Here is a 21128-nt window from a genome sequence, read left to right on the forward strand (position 1 = left end):
GGGTTCTAGTCCCAATTAAGTCACTTACTGGCTTAGGCAGGTTGCTTCAACTCCCTGGATCTCAGTTTCCCTCATTTGCAGAATGAATGAGTTCAATTAGATTAAATCTAGGTTCCTTTCTATCATTTTAATTTCTGTAAGACTCTGGATTACTTACATTTTCTGAGTTCCATCCAATGACCAGCTTTTAAAAGCTTTAAGACTCTACTGAATTTTGACTGTACATTTGTTTTTTTCCCCCAAGTTCTAAGCACCCAGGTTATTTTTATTCTTTCTTGGAATAAGTGAGCACCTTCTGTCTCTTCAGATAAAAAGGGGAGTAATGTGATATAGTAGGTAGAGAACAGAGAACCTCATTGTAAGGAAAATCTGGATTCACATCTAACCTCTTACAGGTGCTGGATGTGTGACCCTGGGCAAGTCAATTAATTTCTCAATACCCATGCCCACTCCCATTCCCCTAGACTACTTACTCTGTAAGACTCCAAAGTTACAAAGCAGATAGGAGTTCCTTGTGCCAGTGAAATTTCAGGTCCATCTAAAGGGGGAAAACAATTTTAAGTATGTGTTTTTCTTGGTTTTGGGTGTCTAGGATTGTCCCTAGTCTAGAAATCTTATCATAGAACCATATGAGTTTCTAAGCAAGAAAAGACTTGAGAGATCATCTAGGCTTACTGCCCCCCCCCCCCAATTTAAAGAAAAGGAAACACATACTTAGAGTTTAAATGGTTTGCTGGTAGAGATAGGATTGGAATCATTGTCTTGGCTACTCATCCAGTCCTCCTTCTCTATTGTATACTATATTACATTTTAAGTAGGCATAAAAATTGGGACAAAAATTAGCTCCATACTTATTGTTGGTATGAATTTTCTCATAATAGAGGAAATCAATTGACTCTGAGTTATTGTTGTTCAGTCATGTTCAACTGTTTGTGACCCCCTTTCAGGTTTTCTTGGCAGATATACTGGAGTGGTTTGCTATTTCCTTTTCCAGTTCATTTTACAGATGAGGAACCTGAGGCAAACAGGGTTAAGTGATTTGCTCAGGGTCACACGTCTAATACGTATCTGAGGCTTGATTTGAACTCATGAAGATGACTCTTCCTGACTCCAAGCCCAGCACTCAATCCACTGTGCTACCCATCTACCCAAGGCTATGGGTTAGATCTGTACTAAACATCCGTACGTCAAGAACCTTTGGTTTTGTTATCTTAAGAAGAGGGGGAGAGTGCTCAGTGTCACTCCATCCCATATTGCTTATTGCAATAGACTCACATCAGGCTGTCCATAGTCACATGGTTCTTTTTCAGCTACCATGTCTACTGCTTTAGGTTCAAGGTGCCCTCCATTGACTTTTTTCTTATTTATCTGTACAACCAGATAGGGCTTTAAGTGCTTGTTCTGTATGGGTTACCATGTTTACAACAGCTTCCAACTCTTCTTAAGCTAGATCAATAAAAGAGTTTTTGCCATCATGTAGCATTCAAAAAATTACATGTGGGTGGTGAATTTTATTTCTTGGAATTTCGTTTGTATTCATTGTTACCAGTGAGATATGAGCCTGAGTCTTTCTGAATTCAACTCCATCACCCTATTATTCAACACTGTGTCTCTCTGTCCTATGTGATGACTGTATCTCATAATATTACTAGAATTAACTTTTCCACTCTTATACTTGGTCCATTAATACATTGTGCTTAAATTCCTTGGGGAGATAAAATTCAGTTGGTAACCCAGAAGTATTCTTATTTTTTCATGTTTCATTTAGAATCCAAGTATTGACAGCTATTCAACAAGTGGCCATAAACCAGATAATATTCATGGAAACTTGGAGTTCAAAAATGTTCATTTCACTTACCCTTCTCGGGCAGAAGTTAAGGTGAGAGACTCTAAATGCTCAAATAGATTTATAATCTCATTAATTTGCATATTCCCTCCTGTGAAGCAGATCATCACTCATCAACAGCTGCCCTGTTTGTCTCTTGCCTATCTCCTCCCATAAGTTCACTGGAAGCTTTCTTGATTTCTTCTAATGTTGAGAGGATACCAGTGGAGGACTTGGGCTGCTCAGCTGTCATTCTTGTTAACTTGTGACTAGCCCATCTTGTCTTCCTGTCATACATTACTCTTATAATATCTTTTATTCCTGTTCTTCTTTGCAGTTCCTTGTTAGTTATATATTGCAACCTATACACACTCCACTTTGTACCTCTCCATTGCCCACTGAAAAATATTCATCTTCAGTTTTTCAGAGACTGTTGTGTACTATGTGTCACAACTGAACAACACTAGTGGAATATTGATAATAAAAAGATAGGCCTTTGTTTCCAGGAGAACCAATTCATATATGAAAATAGGTGCACAAATTAAAATGATGAGTTGTTTTATGGAGGAATAATTTCTGTCATGGTCCTATATTCATCTGTTTTTGTGTTTTGCATAGGAAATGTTCAATAAAAATAAATTCAAATGGCATGTTTAAATTTAAACACAATTTTGAACAGAAAACTACTAAATTTCAATCATGGGTTTTGTAGGCCCGGTTTCTGAATTGCATTAATATCAATTTTCTTTTTCTTACCTGTCCATACAGGTTTTGAAGGGCCTCAATCTGAAGATTAACAGTGGACAAACAGTAGCATTGGTTGGAAACAGTGGCTGTGGGAAAAGTACAACTGTTCAGTTGATACAGAGATTATACGATCCCACCGAGGGTGTGGTAAGAATCAATTCCACCAATATTTTTAAAGTGCCTATTATGTGCTAGACTGTTGGAGTTTCAAGGATATGGAATGTATGGAATGATCAGGGAGGACTAGCTTCTCTGGTTGGAAGGCTTGCTAAGCCCTTTTCAGGGCTGCTCATGCACCTTTGGTGTCCACCTGTTACCCAACACTCACTTGTGTCTCCAAGAAGCTGTAGCATGTGCAGCAGCTACATCCTTGTGGAACCATCTGGCCAGAAGGACAAAACCAGGTTGAAGGTAACCAAGAGGTGTCAAATGTGTCGGTGAGCCAAGAGAAAGAGAATTACTACTCTCAGGAATATGAAGACATCTCCGTGGCAGAATGGGCAAATGAGAACAATTTGTTCTTTTTTTTCCCTTGGAGATAAATCATCCCTGATTTATTTGCCCTTCTTTACTTAAGTTATTTTTTTAGATGAAAAAAGCATTTATTAAGCACTATGTACCAAGCACTGTGGATACAAGTACAAAAATGAGGGCAGTTCTTGCCCTCAAGACACTCACATTCTAATACAGCATACAACACATATGGGTGAATGGTGACTAGAGAGAGGATATTGAGGGGTATTTTGGATAACTAGGAGAATGGATGAAGGAAAAATCACTTCTAGTCTTTGCAAAGCATTTTGCACATTATAAAGCCATATATGTATATGTGTGTGGGTGTATAAACACACACCCACACATATATGTGCCACTGTATTTTTTTTGTCTGAAAAGGATTTTTATTTAATATATTTATTTTTCAACATTGATTTTCACAAGAGTTTGAATTACGAATTTTCTCCCCATTTCTATCCTCCCGTCCACTCCAAGATGGCGTATATTCTGGTTGCCCCATTCCCCAGTCAGCCCTCCCTTCTGTCATCCCATTACCCTCTCATCCCCCTTTCCCTTCTTCTCTTGTAGGGCAAGATAAATTTCTATACCCTATTGCCTGTGCATCTTATTTCCTAGTTGCATGCAAAAACTTTTTTTTCTTCTTTTATTTTTTTTTGAACATCTGTTTTTAAAACTTTGAGTTCCAGGTGAGGGGGAATGAGTGAATCTTGCTCTCATTGGATTTGACCTGAGGAAGGATACCCACTCAATTGGGTATCTTACCCCACAGGAGAGAAGGAGAAAGAAGATAAAAAAGGGGGAACGATAGAAGGGAGGGCAGATGGGGAGGAGGTAATCAAAAACAAACACTTTTGAAAAGGGACAGGGTCAAGGGTGCAAATTCAATAAAGGGGGTAGGTTAGGAAGGAGCAAAACATGGTCAATCTTTCACAACATGAGTATTGTGGAAGGGTTTTACATAATGATACGCATGTGGCCTATGTTGAATTGCTTGCCTTGTTAGGGAGGGTGGGCAGGGAGGGAAGAGGGGAGAGAATTTGGAACTCAAAGTTTTAAAAACAGACGTACAAAAACAAACAATTTGTTCTAAATGGCCATGAAGGCTGCTGAAGCAGGTGTTATGGAGCTCTTAGAACTTGGTCAGACATAGAAGATGCCAAGGTCATCCCCTGCATCCCAGGCCATCACCGTTCACCTTGACTTTTGTCCTATCACTGGATTTTGATGACTGTGGAAGAGAGAGTAAGGCTGACAGCTTTGTTCAACTCTGCCTCACTTAAATCCAACTCACTCACAAGTCAAGACATCACCCATTGTAAAGCCATTGGTCCTCTTTGAAAATGAAGGATAAACAACAACAATTCTACTAGGAGGATATAACATATACACAAATAAGTTTTTTTAAGGTAATTTGTGGAAGGAGTGAATCAGGAAAGGTTCCCTTGTAGGATGTAATGCCTACTTAAGCTGAACTTTGAAGAAAAGATAAGTGTATTCTAGGCATGGGGGAGTTAATGATACAAATGTACAGAGGCAAAATATAGATGGCTAAATTTGGCATACAGTGAACAGTCCAGTTTTAGCTGGAATGTGGAGCGCATGAAGAACAACAGTGTGAAATATGGCTGGAAAGTAAGTTGCAAGTCAGATCACCAAATTTAAATGTTATATGCAAAAGTTTTTATTCCTTTAAGAAAAGGGAGCCACTGAGGATTTTTGAGTGGAGGAGTGCCACGATCAGAAGGACTTTAATTTTTAGCAACTGGATAGAAGACGGATTATGGAACACAGAGGATGGCATCAGGGAGACCAATTAGAAAGCTATCAAAATTTTCTAGACAGAGGTAATTAAGTCTTTGACTATGGTGGCAGCCATGTGAGAAGGGGGCAGCTAGATAGCACAGCAGATGTGGAGTCAGGAAAACTTGAGTTCAAATGCAACTTTAGACACTTACTAGCAGTGTGACCTTGGGCAAGTGACTTAACACTGTCTGCCTCAATTTCTTCATCTATAAAATGAGCTGGAGAAGGAAATGGCAAACCACTGCCATATCATTGCCAGGAAACCCCAAAAGGGGTCATGAAGAGTCAGACACAACTGAAACAACTGAACAACAACAACCACAAATGTGAGAAGAAAGATGAAGAAGGGAGACATGTTTTGCCATTGTAGTGGCAACACTTGGCAATTAGTACTCAAAGAGATGGCAAGTCAAAGATAACTCTGAAGTGCCAAAGAAAATGATGCTCTTCTCAACAAATGACTTTAATTGAATTGAATAGTTTAATGATACAAACTGATTTTTGGCATTGGGTTTACTTTAATCTTTTTGACTCACATAGATATGTGAAGGTGGAATTTGCCTCTCTTCTAGATCACCGTTGATGGACAGGATATCCGGACCCTAAATGTGAGGTATCTGAGGGAAATTACTGGAGTTGTGAGTCAAGAGCCAGTACTGTTTGCAACTACAATTGCTGAAAATATTCGCTATGGCCGTGAAAACGTCACCATGGAAGAGATTGACAAAGCTGTCAAAGAAGCCAATGCCTATGACTTTATAATGAAACTTCCTAAAGTAAGAAATTTTCCATCCTAGTTGTAGGTGGTGTAAACTGAACTCCCCTTCAACATGGGCTCTTGAAGGCTACATTGCCCTCCCCTCCTCCAACTTCAAGGTACTCAAAAAGCTTTGAATTAAAAACAAGAGTAGTTGGGCAAATAGCAAGGAATATACCACCATGCAAAAATGGTCACAGTGTTTTAGCACCCCCTGTCAGTGGTAGGAGAAGGAACAAATATACACCATCAGAACATTCAGGCTCCTAAATTTCAGCTCAGGTAGAAGACCTCTCTGTCTCCAGAGCTGCTGATTGCTGCTTCCACACAGAACAACTGATGTTCCCCTATGGGCTACTTTCTCTGCTATGTTGTCATGTGCTGGTTTTCCACTCAATTGTAGTTTCTGAGCTGCCTTCCCTCCTCATGTGGTCGTGACAGAGCAAAGCCTAATGTGACCTATTTGTGCTCCTTTGTAAGTCAGCCCCACAGCTGCAGCCATACAGCAAGAATCCCTCTGGTCAAATCTGTCATTTTGACTACTTTGCCTTCCTCATCGACAGCAAGTCCCCAAGGCTCACCCAATTTTTGGAATGGGGCAGATAAACTCTTTTCCCATCATCCCATTAGGTGCCCCTAAAAGTTAACAAGCAATTATTCTCAGTAGGTTTACTTAGCAAGAATGGAAAGGGCAGGTTGATTTTGCTGACTTTTGTCCCATATTCCTACCGCAGAACCCAAAGCACTGTTCCCCTTCCAGTGGTCTTTTGGCATTTTGTCTTCAGAAGTATATATGTTTATGTATGCATATGTGTTGCCTTTATGTTGTCTACATGTGTGTATACGTATGTGAGTATATTGTGTGCACATTTCTACATGTACTGTGTGTGTGTTTGGGTTAGGTACTTTCATTGTGCTTCCAGGGACTATGCCATTTGACCTGAAGATGATGGCTTACCTCATTGTAGTGGCTTTATCTGATAAAGACTTTCTCTCTTAGTAACGTATATCTAGAACATGGTGTGTAGATGTTCATTGTTGCAGGGGCTGTGATCTATGAAGAAACATTGGAGGCTACTCTAATTTGGGTTTTTTTCTGTGTAATAGAAATTTGACACTCTGGTTGGAGAAAGAGGGGCCCAGCTGAGTGGAGGTCAGAAACAGAGGATAGCAATAGCTCGAGCTCTGGTTCGTAATCCCAAGATCCTTCTGCTTGATGAGGCAACGTCAGCCTTAGACACTGAAAGTGAAGCAGTTGTACAAGAGGCACTGGACAAGGTCAGTGAATTTCAATAAAATGGATTTAATTAGGAATAGGAAAAAGAATATGCCAATTTTATGCCCTTTAGAAAAATTGTTCTAAGAAAGCAGAATTTTCGCCAGTAATTTCTAAGTAATCCCTCCCAGCCATTTTTTTTTTGGTTTCATAAGGAGACCTGTAGCTAAGAAGAATAATTTTTTGAAAATTTTTGATAGTGCTTTAAAGTTTGCAAATACATATACAATACACATGTATGCATATATATGTATATGTACCCAATGTACAGGCTATCTCAGAAATCTTAGTGCAATTTTAAGCTTTAATAGGTTAAATAGCTTAAAACTGTACTAAAGACTTAAGAGCTTTGGAAGAGAGACAGAGAAAGACAAGAGACAGAAAGAATAAAAGGAGTTGGGGGGAGCAGGCCAGCATATGTAGGGGGCAAATGCTTGTGTCTTGGTGCAATTTTAAACTATTAAAGCTTATATGTGTATATGCACACAAAAACTTTTAATTTCCTAGGCTTAAATAAATATCAAAGTTACTGGCTGAAGTGTTTATCTACAGTGTCACAAGTTATTTTAAAAATAATTGTCAATGATGTGTTGGCTATGAAAATGATCCTAGCCAAAGTCACCTTTACGTGTTATTATAACTGCTAACTTATTTCTCAAAACACAGTCCCCCCATTCAGTTATCTCAAGATACTGGCTAATCTCTTGTTAAGAATTCTTTTGCTGTTTCTTTACCAGACAAGAGTCGAACTCCATTTTCTAGGGAATTAAATTTTTTCTTGGTCTTCTTTTCCCCCTCTGTCTTCTCCTAGTTTCTTGTAAGCCATCACAGTTAACAGTATCTAAACTCTCTCCTCATAGATTCTTCACAGAATAACAGTTAAACTGCAACTATCCCATTGTCTTTTTAAGATACAATAACTATCTGGAGACTCTTTGGTCGAGAGGTTGAAGTTGGCATTACATGGAATCGTAATTAAGGGCTGATACTGCTCACTGTGTTACACAGTTTTTTAGATGTTTATTGAAGTAACAGTTACTTGAATTTAACTTGGAAGTCGTAGAATGGAAACCAAGAATTATAGCTACAGTTGCAAGTTTTTCTTTTATAAAAAGTCTAAATTAATAAATATTCTAGAATATATTGTAATTCTAGAAACCAGCAGTGCAGTAGTACAAATTTAGGTTTAGCATTACCATTATATTAAGCTGATTCAAAGAATCATAGATTTAGAATTAAAAGGGACCTTAGAGGCCACCCCAGAGCAGCTAGATGGCACAGCGGATAGAGCACCAGGTCTGGAGTCAGGAAGACTTATATTCAAATCCAGCCTTAGACACTTACTAGCTGTGTGACCCTGGGCAAGTCACTTAACCCTATTTGCCTCAGTTTCCTCATCTGTAAAATGAGCTGGAGAAGGAAACAGCAAAACCATTCCAGCATCTTTACCAAGAATACCCTAAATGGAGTCACGAAACAACAACAAAACTACCCTCCCCCATGTTATAGATGAGTACACTGAGATCTACAGAGGTAAATCTGTTTGCCCCAGGTCATACAGCTACCAAATGAGAGAGGCAGAATTTGAACCCAAGCTCTTTGACTCTAGATCCATTGTATCATGGTGCCTCTGTGCTGCAGGCAAGTTAAAATGTCAATAAAAATTAAATCTACAATTCAGAACTTAAGCCTTTCAGGTCATCAGTTAACATTATCAACTGATCAGCAATTAACTTATTAACTGCCTACTGTATACCAGATTCTCTGCTAGGCAGGTGTTGGAGATAAAAATAAGAAGAATGAAACACTATCTGGTGATAACATTGTCCTCACCACCTCAATGACAAACTTGCAAGTCATTAAGTTATTTTTGATACTCTGACAGATTCACGATCTGTAGGTGTGACTACTCCCTTCATCAATGCAGATTACACCCTATCTAATGGCTGTTGGTACTGTGCAATTCTTATACAGATCTTTCCATAAATTATGCAAAAAGGAACTGTCCAGAGTGCTAGAGACTTTCCTTTCATTCTTTGAACATTCATGAGTACTAGTACACTGGAAAATGTGTAGCATTGATAGATTCAGAAATTCTATTTTCAGAGTCACTGTTGCCTCCAATACCATATGTTATTTGTACTTGATCTTGTGTTTATAGCAATTTTTTAAAAAATTTTTGCTTAATTCTAGTTTGCTTATTCCATAGGCAAGAGAAGGCCGTACCACCATTGTTATAGCGCATCGTTTGTCTACAATCCGTAATGCAGATGTCATAGCTGGCTTTGAGGATGGAGTCATTGTGGAGCAAGGAAACCATAATGAATTAATGAGACAGGGAGGTGTTTACTTCAAACTTGTTACCATGCAGGTACATTTTCAGTATATCTTTTTTTCAGTTTTTCTCTACAGACGTGGGTTTTGCTATGATTTATAATATAAATAAACGGCACCTCTCTTCAGGAACACTTTGAAAAGTAATGAAAATACTAAGTTTCAGCCCTGAACATGGAGTAACTAAAGAAGAAAATTTGTCAATATAAATTGGAAATATGATTAAGATCAAAGCCAAGACAAAAGTGATTGGGTCTCTGTAACTGCACAAGAAAGATAGTACAAAAGAGTATATGTAAGGAATCATTGCAGAAAAGAAAAAAGGAGATAGACTTGAAGTATATCACATTTTGACATTGAGTTTCTAGATTAAAAAAAATACAAATTTCCTTGTGTCATTATTTTTTTGCCTGCATGATTCTTATTGCAGTGGGTTTTAATGACGTATTAATTTTATCTTTTAACATATAATACAAATTGTATATATGTGTGCATATGTGTATAAATATATGTATATTTATGTTTTATGTTCAGTCATTTCAGTTGTGCCTGACTCTTTGTGACCCTATCTGGGGTTTTCTTGCAAAGATACTGGAGTGGTTTGCCATTTCCTTCTTTAGCTCTTTTGACAGATGAGGAAACTGAGGCAGACCGGGTTAAGTGACTTGCCCAGAGTCACAAAGCTAATATGTCTGAGGCCAGATTTGAGAACTCAGTAAGATGAGTCTTCCTCTCTCCAGGCCTGGCCCTCTATCCACTGTGACACCTTGTCTCCTCTCTTTATGTGTGTACATGCAAACATAGATACATACACACAAACATACTTACATAGATGAAGTAAACAGTTGAATAGCTAGCTATTTCTTACTAGTCTATTACTAAAAAGCAATGAAGAACAAAATATTGACCTTAGCTCCTCCAGCTTAAAACTTAGATTTTCTTTGTTAAGCCAGATTAACTAAACAGCAGATACTGTCTTTAAAGCTTTTTTTATTTTTTTGCTTATTTTAGACAGGAGGAAAACAGATTGAATCAGAGGGTCCTACAGATGAAGAGAGAGATGAAATGAGTGCCTCAGAATCAGCTACACAAGGTTTTGGATCCAGAAGCCTAAGAAGGCGATCAACTCGCTCAAGTATCAAGAAGCAACAGGGATCAGAGAAAAAAGGCTCTGGAGAGGAGGAAACGCTTGTAAGTCTCTTGGTATTTTTCTGCTCATATGGCTGGGGATGTTTTGCCAAGGTGTGCAAGCAAGATCAGAGTTAAGCTGGAACCTAGCATCTAAAATTTAAAAGAAGCACGTGGCCCACAACAGAAAGTCAATTTTCTTTGCTTACCTTCACATGTCTGTCTTTCTATTAACTGCCTACTTTTCTCTGTTGGCTTCCTGCTTTCATGACCTTTAAAGAAAAAGATGATATAGCAGCAAAAACTCAGTAGCCATTTCACTGTAATAGTTCATCCTTAATTTCCTGAGTGTGACACCATCTTTGCATCTCAGCAGACTGTTCTTGGGTTGCAATGGACAAAAATAATTCTTTATTTAAAAATGCACGTCTCTCTCCTCTTTCCTGAGTTGGTGTGGAAAAGTAAATATACGCCAGAGACAGCTGATATTTCCCTATTTTTTGTTACAAGAATAAAATGTATCACTAAATAGCAGATAAATTTGGAAATGAAGGTCACATAGGGATATGTTTTATATCTATATATACATACATATATACAGTCATCTGTTCCACATCACAACTTTCCCCATCATGGTTACAGTATATTGTGGGTCAGCATAACAAATTAAATGAGAATTTTGGGGGAGTTTTGCAGAAACTGCAGACAACACAGAAAAAGTTTAGAAACTCAGAAATGCATAAAATATGTGTATGGTATTGTATAATGGCAATATATTTTATCTTTTAATACCATAATAATTCAGATTTCTTCTCTGGTACAAAGAGAGGGCCAAAAAATTTGAAGATTTTCCAGATTGCAGAGGCACTGGTCTCCTAACCCCCATGATGTAGAAGGAAGAATTGTGTAATATGCATATGTTAATTAAAAAGTTTTAAAAATAAAACAATTGAGCACCTAAGTGTCAACCTTCTGATAATGGGCCTCTTCAAGCTGAGCCATGTTGGTGCTTTGATGGTGGGTATACAGCCTTCACCAGCCTCATACTCAGAGCTTTTCCAGCCTGGCAGAACTCATGAAAGCCCATTGTCCCACTGGCATAGAACTCAGTCAAGTCATGCTAATAACCTTCATGCCTTGAGGAGTTGCTTAGAATTATTTTACAAATGAAATTAATTATTATTAAATTAATCATTGATGAAAAGTTAAACAAATTTAAAACAATGATAGTTTGGATCAAATTTTCTGTCTGAAACAGTCACTAATGTGAAAGCAGAAACCAGAAGAAAAACATTCACCCTTGCTCATCTTATCAAATTGACACTTTTCATAAAATGCACAATTTAAGTGAGTATTCTCTGGGTCACATAAGGGAAAGAACATAGTGTTCTAGGACTTGGATTCAAATTCTACTTCTGAGACTTACAATCATCTAACCTACCTGGACTTCTATCTTCTTATCTGTAACATGGCAGGATTGGATCAGATGGTCTCCAGTGTCCTTTTCAGCTCTAAATCTATGATTCCTTATTAATTATGTGAAAATTAGCAAATTGATATATTGATGATACCTTTTAAAAATACCTTGCTTAGCTTTTTTTAAAACAAATCACTGAAACTGCTTTTTTGAGGTATAGGATCTAGAATTTAAAGTGAAAAAGAGTAAAACTTGGGTGTTTTTTTCTTTTTATCATCACCTGACATCCTATGTTTTACACATAGCCAATGTTTATTGGAGTGGAGAAGGAAAACTATGGATACCAATCTCTTTAGTCAAGAGAGCACAAATATTTTAAAGTGAAAACTGCACACACTAAATCGGACCTAGTGTGACACGCCTGAATGGTGACTGGCAATTGTTGGAAGATTACAAAAGAAACGTCCTCCTGGTTGCCCAATTAGATTGATAAAGATTGATTATTAATGATAATCCACAATAGAGGGAAGACGCAAGTACTGGATGGTCTCTCTTTGCTGAGAGCTTTGATGAGATGAACCAGGCTGGAGAAAGTTTATTCCTCTAAGCCTTAACTGCAAGCAGATAATGAAAATTCATGCCAGAGTTTGAAAGATCTATTACTTGTCCTGATATCTTTATTTTCCAGGATGAAAATGTGCCTCCAGCTTCTTTTTTCAGAGTTCTGAAGATGAATAAGACAGAGTGGCCTTATTTTGTGGTTGGCACTATTTGTGCTATTATCAATGGAGCTCTACAACCATCATTTGCTATAATATTTTCCAGGATTATTGGGGTAAGAGCTATGAGCGTCAGGCATGACATATTCCAAAGACCACAGGATTTTGAGCCTTGCTTTATGTAATCTGGTAAACACTTTGTGTCATAATTAAGGATTGGCTTTTAAAAAGTCACACCTTGAAACAAACTTAAGCAAAACTCACCCTTGGGGATATAAAGAAAAAAAAAGAGATTTAATGTATTTCTAGTTCCAGGAGTGAGGGAATAAAGCCAGTCGAAATTGCCATTTCTGTAAATTTCTGTTGCACTTATTCTTTGGTATCTAGTATAGGGATATAAAATGATGGGCTCCATCTATGCCCTTTTAGAAAGGGCAGCAAGACTCAAAATGACTCCATTAGGCTATTTATGGATCTATTTCAATATACGCAGTAATTGGTAGGAGAAAGAGTGCTAGATTTGGATTCAGGAAATGTGGATTTGAAGTGACTCTGCACCGTGTATATTTTTCAAGCAAGTCACGACCTCTCATAACTCCAGTCCTCATCTATTAAATGAGAAGGTAGATGATTTTAGTTTCTGTTTCAAATCTAAAATTCTACAATCCTAGTTTAAAGTTGGATTTGTTCATTCACTCTTATCTATCTTATGAATGGTTGAGGTATGATGGTTGGTTGGATATGAGAGGTGAGAGGGAGCTATGAGTCAGAGATAATGCCAAAGGTTGGCACCAGGTGCAACAAATTGCAATGTAGAGTGAGAAGAAGAACAGCATTTGAAGTTCTGGTGATAATGCCCAAGTGAGATCCTTTGTGCAGGTGGAGATGTGGGTCTGGAGCTCAGAGAAGAGGCCAGATGAGCCCCCTGTCACACTCACTCCTATGTTCTTGGTATCATAGTGAAATGATCCATCTTTTGCCAAAAGAGGAAGCCCTGTGTGTCAGTTCACTGTATGTTTAAAACCCTCAACCTTGCCTTCCTTTACTATTTGTAGAGAACTATCATTTTCACATGATACTAATTTGCTTCACATGTGGTACTCATTCAGTCCACATAAAATGTAAATGAATTAAATTAAAAATTTTAGACAAAGGTATGAATTATAAAGTTACTAAGAGAAAATTAATAAGCCTTTAAGTTAGACATCCTCAAAAAAAAACCAGTGGTTCCATTGGTATTTTAAGACCTCTCTTGGCAAAAGAATATTCGGGCACACAGACTTTTGTGCTGAGCCAGCATGGCGATTCTTTTGATAAAAATAAATTATTTTTTGCAGGTCTTTACACAAGCAAATTCTGATGATAAAAGACGGCGTGATAGTGATTTGTTTTCACTGTTGTTTTTAATACTTGGATTTATTTCTTTCATTACCTATTTTCTTCAGGTATGTATCCATATTTTTCACTTATTTTCTACAAATTTGTGTACATGTTTTCTCCCTTACAGAATATAAGCTCTTAGAGGGCAGGAATTGTTTCATGTTTGTCTTAGAGCAATCAGTCAATCCACAAGCAGTTGTTAAGGCTTATGAAGGGCCAGGCCCTGGATGCTGTGGATACAAAGACAAAAAAATAAAAGGATTCTTATTCCCATGAGGCTTGCATTCTATTGGGGGATACGATGTGTCCATATAGAAGGAGATGTAGAATAAATACAAAATAAATACTAGTTACACGCAATGTAGTTATGGAGGGGGTATACCAGTAATTAAGGAGACCATCAAAGTCTCTGTGCCTGACACACGGTAGATGTTTAATCAATGCTTGTTGATTATCCAGTGAGGGTTAAAAGTATAACTAGAAGTGACTAGAGAACCAGCCCTGGAGTCAGGAGGACCTGAGTTCAAATACAGCCTCAGACACTTCACACATGTATTAGTTGTGTGACCTTGGGCAAGTCACTTAACCCCAATTACCCTGCCAAAAAAAACAAAAAAAAAGTATAACTAGGGTTTGGTCTACTTGGGAGTGTACTCTGTTGATTTTGCTAAAAGATGAGTCAGCCTTGATAAAATATGTACACATTCTTCTGTCTCCTCTTTGTTTCATCTCTTTATCCCCTGACAATTCCTACTTAGCATTCTCCTTCCCCCCTCCAGAAAATACATAATATACATTGAGAATATAGTTTGAATAAGAGGTAACTGAGCATGGGATTTTATATCATAATTACATGTGGAATTTGGGAGGACCCTAAAAATCTTTGCATTGATCCAAACAAATAAATTACATTAAATGAAATGTCAACCTTTCGCCTAGAAAAGAAGCACTCAGAAGCAAGTCACGTGAGGCTTAAAATGAAAATTTATAAATTTTCTTTCCTAAGGCTGCCACTTACCCAAATGGGAATGTTCCCTAAGTGACAATTATACTTGCACCTTAAGGTAAAAACATCAGTAGCAACAAAAAGCCAGTAAAGAACATAGTTCTCAAGAATCCAATATTATAGCTTTCAAATGACTTGAATGAAATTGCAAACTTAAAGATGAAGTGTTGTCTGAATCTGTCCGTTGTACTTTCTTCTCCAATGTAATTCCTTTTGTCTGGCCATGCTCTCTGAACACCTATAGTCACAGAGTTATCATTTAGTAATGCAATACAATCCAACAAGATTTTGTCAAGGGCCTTCTCATTAGACAACATTGTGCTCGTGGGCAAGGCTTCAAAACCAAAATGAAAAAAAAAAATGGATCCTGCCTGCAAGGGACTTCCATTGTATTGGGAAGATATAACATGTAAATAGATAAGTGTAAACATGATAATATGGGGAAAGAGAGAATGCTAATAGCCAGGGAGATAGAGGGTGATGAGCACATGAGTGCCAGATACTCACTACAGGCATGACAGAAAGAGTGGAAAACCAGGCCTGTTCCTTTCCAGGAGGTAACACAGAAGTACCTGAAGCAGCTTATGTGTGTACAAAGGCAAAATAAAAAAGTGTAAGATTGTACAGTACCAACTACTAGAATTCTAAGAATTCACAGAAGGGAAGGATCATAGGAGAGTGAAAGTAGCCAAGGAAGATTTCATTGAAACCATGGGTCTTGAGCCAGGGCCTTGAAGGTTAGCAGTGTGGAATTTAGATAAACAGAGAAATCTATGGCAAAAATATGGCAAAAATGTATCCTATGAGGGGACTAGTCCAACGGGAACAGAAATCTAGACCAAGAAAAGTACTTGTCCATTAAGGTCATGTGGCAAACGAACACCAGGAAGCAGATGTGCCTTTGGCTTTGGGGTTCCTCACTGGTGATAATCCACCACTGCCAATAGTCTTCTATTAAAGAAAACTCTGGAAAGAGATATTTGTAAATATTGTAATATTTATAAATAAACTAGTGCTTAGCGTGGTGCCTGGTATATGGCAAAGGCTTGATAAATGCTTCTTCCCTTCCTTTCCCTAATGCGTTCTTTCTTTTCACAGGGTTTCACATTTGGCAAAGCTGGAGAGATTCTTACCAAGAGACTCCGATACAAGGCCTTTAAAGCAATGTTGAGACAGGTATTCTTTTTAAGTCACAAATTGATAGTGATGATAAAATGAATGCCATCTGTTGCCTGGATTCTTTCTTTTTCAAGAATAATTTCACCACCATCTTGTAAATTAGCCCCTGAATCAAGAGTTAAATAAATTTGATGATGGGAAAATTATAATGGTAATGCAAACTTAAAATCTATCCACATAAGACTTTGTATTAATTCACGTTTAGGTCACTAATGCTCCCTGGATGCTGGAAATACCCTTATTTTTTCATTTTCAAGGTCAAGAGAGAGGTTGGCAGGCACTACAGGGGTTTTGTTAAATCTGCAAAATGATTTTACTCTTCATGGTTTGAGATGAGTGCTATTTCACCTCAAGGGAGGAAAACATCTGCCCTGGATCAGCGTGTATAAAGATATTTTTCAGTCCTAGAATATGTCAGGCAAGGCTACTACTTCTAAAGATGTGACCAAGAGAGATTTTCTAAGAACTTGTCAGTGAATACTGGAACAGTGATCCAGAAGGATGAATTAAATATCTATATGATTGCAGGAGTGAAGAGCATCAGATAGACCTCAGCTAGTTCTGTGACTAGCAAGATTGCCAAGAGATTGAAAGAGCTGATTCCTCCTTATCTTAGGTATCATGTAACTTAGAGCTCAAGGGGGATAATGGAGACCAAGAGGGATGATTTCTCAGGGTCACACAGGTAGTGAATTAGAAGATCCAGGATTCAAACCCAGGCCATCACACATAAGATCCAGGGGTCTTTGTGTTAGTCATTTAGCATTTATCAGTCACTTATTATGTGCCAAGCTTGGAAATAAGCAAGAGGGGGGCAAAAACCAATCCCTGCTCTCAAGGAACTCACAGTGTTAAAATCCCAATGGAGAGACAACATGTAAACAACTATGTGCAAACAAGATATAGTCTGAATAAAAGGGGGCAGAGGGGATCATCTCAGAGAGAAGGCACTAAAATTAAGGAGGCCTGGAAAAGGCTTCCTATAGAAGGGGGGTGGACCTTGCTGTGAAAGGAGTTTGTTTTCTTTCTCTTGAATTGGAATTCCAAGATCAGGGTTCAAATTCTGTATCTGTCAATTTTCCTGGGCAAATGGCTTCATCTTTCTGGTAAAACGAGGAAATTAAACTAAATGATCTCAAAAAGCCTTCCATATACCAGGATTTGAACTTAAAATTCCCAGCTTCAACCCTCCAAGTGGAGCATTCTTTCTATTACACCATATAAAAGACCCCAGTGGTGTAACAAGCTTTTGCTCCCCCTCAGGGATATAATATTTAGCTAATTTATATAAGATCTAGCCACTCAAACTGGGGAAAACAGCTAGAATTTATATACCCCTTTTCAGTTTGGAAGCAGTTTACATGTTATCTCATTGATATAATATTTAGCTAATTTATATAAGATCTAGCTACTCAAACTAGGGAAAACAGGTAGAATTCATATAGCCCTTTACAGTTTGGAAGCAGTTTACATGTTATCTCATTGATATAATATTTAGCTAATTTATATAAGATCTAGCTACTCAAACTGGGGAAAACAGCTAGAATTTATATAGCCTTTTACAGTTTGGAAGCAGTTTGCACAGGTTATCTCATTTGAGCCTCAGAACAACTCTGAGGTACACGATGTCGTTATCCACATTTTACAGATGAGGAACCTGAATGTGGCAGTTGGTCCCTGATGCTTTCATTGCAAGACTCTGTCTTTCTCCTGTGGTTCCACTTATGGGATCATAGATTTAAAGATGGAAGGAGTCTTAGAGGTTATCAGACATAACTTTCTTATTTTATAAAATAAGTGAAGAGAGCATTGCCTTTGGAGTCAGAGGACCTGGGTTAGAATCTTAGCCCTGCCATCTGTAAAATCAGGGGGATGGACTAGATGTCCAGGTCTGTCACTGGTTTAACACTGTCAGTGCTGGCAGAGACCAGTCACCACCCATCCTCCCAGAAGAGACTATTTTCAGTATGATGTATGCCTTGAGAGTTGGCCTTCTAGTTTTTCTACTTGTGAGTAATGGGAGAAGTTAGAGATCAGGACTGCCACTTTGGCATCCTGAGGCTTCACCTGCATCCAAAGCTGCTCCCCTTCTCTCTCCTTCAGTCCTAGGCAAGGACAGCCGAAGTACAAAAGGTGGCTGTATGTTTTATACAGCAGCCCTTCATTGCCTTTGTTTTTAAAAATAATGTATTTTATTTTTAATTTATGGAATAAAACAAGCATCTCCATAACATGGTATAATAAAAAAGATGATTGTACATGAAACTGCAAATCTACCATGCACTGCTTAGCACTCCTTCCAAATACACGACAAAGTTAACATATAAGTATTTTTCCCTTTTTTTCTTCCCTCCCTCCATCTTGCCCTAGAGATGGTCTTGATTAGACACAAATAGGTTTCTATATATGTGTGTGTATATATATATGTGCCTGTGTGTGTGTGTGTATGTTTCATGTATATGTATGTGTGTGTGTGGAATTATTCTATACCTACTTCTATTTATCAGTTCTTTCTCTGGGTGCAGATAGCTTCTCTCTTTATATGTTCTTCTTAGATAATTCGGGTATTTATAATAGTCGAAATGACTTAGTCACTCAATGTCATTCTTAAAACAATATTGCTATTACTGTATACAATGTTCTCTTGGTTCTGCTCATTTCACTCTTCATTATTTCACATAGTGGTATTCATTGCCTTTCTTTGAGCCCGTCTCTATTCTCAGGGAAAGGAAATGGAGATAAAGAGAAGATAATTTAACAAAGGGGGGAAATGGACATAGTATGCAATATTCTGTACCCACAAGTGAAAAATTTGTTTTGTGCTGCAGGATGTAAGCTGGTTTGATGACCCTAAAAACAGCACCGGTGCTCTGACTACAAGACTTGCTACTGATGCCTCCCAAGTCAAAGGGGTAAGAACCAGGCTTCCTTTTGGCTTTCTTCCTGACATTCTTTGAGTTAAGTATGAAATTGATATTCTTCTTCTGTGCATTTTCATCACTTTTAAAGACATTGTATAAAAATACAAAGTACCTATCCAGGGGTGGGGAACCTGCGGGCTCGAGGCCACATGTGGCCTTTTAGGTCCTTGGGTGAGGCCTTTTGACTGAGTCCAAGTTTTACAGAACAAAGGTCGAGTCACTAATCTACTGTTTGCTTCAGTTTCCTCAACTGTTTTTTGATTTGTTTTTTGGAGGGGGGAAGGCAGGGCAATTGGGGTTCAGTGACTTGCCCAAGGTCACACAGTCTGAGGGACAGATTTGAACTCGGGTCCTCCTGACTCCAGGACCCGTGCTCTATTCATTGTGCCACCTAGCTGCCCCTAGTTTCCTCAGCTGTAAAATGAAGATAATAATAGCATCTACCTCAAAGAGTTGTTGTGAAGATAAATATGATAATATTTATAAAAAGCACTTAATACAGTGCCTGACACATAACAAATTGTATTTAAATATTATTATTCTTAATTATTACCTGATGTAACAGAGGTAAAATGAGGGAGTTATAGCCATGAAGACCTGAGTTCAAATTCTGCCTCAGTCACTTACTAGCTCTATGAACCTGGGCAAGTCACTCAAGCTTATGTCTCTGTCTGTAAGGTGGGGATAATAATGGCGTCTGACTCACTTGGCTGTTGCAAAGATTGAATGAATTAACATGTAAAGCACTTTACAAACCTTAACCTGCCATATAAATGCTAGCTATTTCTATTATTTCACCAACAAGATACTCAGTTGGGGAGTTTGTGATTAGATTCTTTTATTTTGTTCTTTTATTCAGTTATCTTTTTATTTTATTCTTTTGTTCAGTTAAAGGTAAGCATATTGCATTTTTAATTGCTGTTATGTTTTCTAGGCCACCGGTGCTAGACTGGCTCTTATTGCCCAGAATGTAGCCAATCTTGGGACTGCAATCATCATCGCATTTGTCTATGGCTGGCAGTTAACACTCTTGGTCTTAGCCATCGTACCCATCATAGCAATTGCGGGAATTATTCAAATGAAAATGTTGGCTGGACATGCCCAGAAAGATAAGGAAGAATTAGAGGGTGCTGGAAAGGTCAGTCCATCTCATAGGCTCTGATTATTTATCCCTTGAAGTAACGGTCATTCCTCAGTAGATTTGGGAACTGAAGCCAAGAAGGAAAGCCTCTCACTTATCTTCAGTTGGGTTGAAGACAAAGTCCAGGGCTTCCTAGTCTTTTGCCTTCCATCTACTATAGTTTTTCTCAATTAAAAAAATAATGTTTAATATAAATAAATTAACATCATGTAACCCAGAAAACATTTAAACTCATAACTATTTATGGTGAAAAATATGCTTAAGTATGCAATAAATAAGAATTTAACAATAAATCCCTCTAAAGCTCCTTCCAAGTTATAGTTCACATGTCAGGAAAATACATTCTTTACATGATTTTAGTTTCTTAATGTATGTACTATTCTCAGTATGTTTTATTTTGCTTTGAAAATTTTTAAATGAGTTTTTATATATCTCCCCTTCTTCATATTTGTTTTTCTTAATGAGAATCTCATATTCCAGGGCATGGATGTACCACTTTTCAACCAAACCCCAGCCGCTGGGCATTTAGGTTGTTTCCAGTTTGTCATTATTAAAAGTAATAATTACAAATGTTGTTTAGAGATTTTCTTAAATTGCTACCTTTGGAGTATAATTCAACATGAACTTTCTTTTTTATTTAGTTTCATGTTTTTTTTTTCCATTATGAAGTAAGGTAAAGAATCCATGCCTTTGTCTGGGTCTGCTGAAGTGGAATGAAAGAAGAAATGTTGCCAAAGAACAGTTGAGTAGAGAAAGTGTAACAAATGGTGAATTAGTTGAATGGTTTCATGATAAAGCTAGGTTTATGATAGAGTCTGATCTTAATGATGTCCTTGTGATATGACTTTGATTGGGACAAATAATCCTCTAGACCAGCAGCACAGCAGTAGTGATGACCAACTGGCATTAGTGATATGTAAAGCTTATATGAAGGTATCCTGATTTGTGGCTATCCAAGAATGTTGACTGGTCCTATCTC

General features: G+C 37.8%; 1 protein-coding gene across 5 annotated transcripts in view; it reads left to right on the forward strand.

Moving 5' to 3' along the window:
* LOC118849943 (ATP-dependent translocase ABCB1-like) overlaps nt 1-21128 on the forward strand; it is a 319035-nt gene that overhangs the window by 88794 nt on the left and 209113 nt on the right. For 4 of the 5 annotated variants that reach the window (XM_036759050.1, XM_036759051.1, XM_036759052.1 and 1 more), the window contains 11 exons: nt 1769-1879; nt 2594-2719; nt 5464-5667; nt 6756-6926; nt 9134-9295; nt 10270-10449; nt 12492-12638; nt 13860-13967; nt 16007-16084; nt 18916-18999; nt 19943-20146. In XM_036759050.1, the coding sequence (XP_036614945.1) occupies nt 1769-1879; nt 2594-2719; nt 5464-5667; nt 6756-6926; nt 9134-9295; nt 10270-10449; nt 12492-12638; nt 13860-13967; nt 16007-16084; nt 18916-18999; nt 19943-20146 (1575 nt within the window). The remainder of the gene's footprint in view (nt 1-1768; nt 1880-2593; nt 2720-5463; nt 5668-6755; nt 6927-9133; nt 9296-10269; nt 10450-12491; nt 12639-13859; nt 13968-16006; nt 16085-18915; nt 19000-19942; nt 20147-21128) is intronic. The other variant, XM_036759053.1, reaches the window with a different exon arrangement.

Source organism: Trichosurus vulpecula, chromosome 5 (genome assembly GCF_011100635.1).
Source record: "Trichosurus vulpecula isolate mTriVul1 chromosome 5, mTriVul1.pri, whole genome shotgun sequence".
NCBI lineage: Eukaryota > Metazoa > Chordata > Mammalia > Diprotodontia > Phalangeridae > Trichosurus > Trichosurus vulpecula.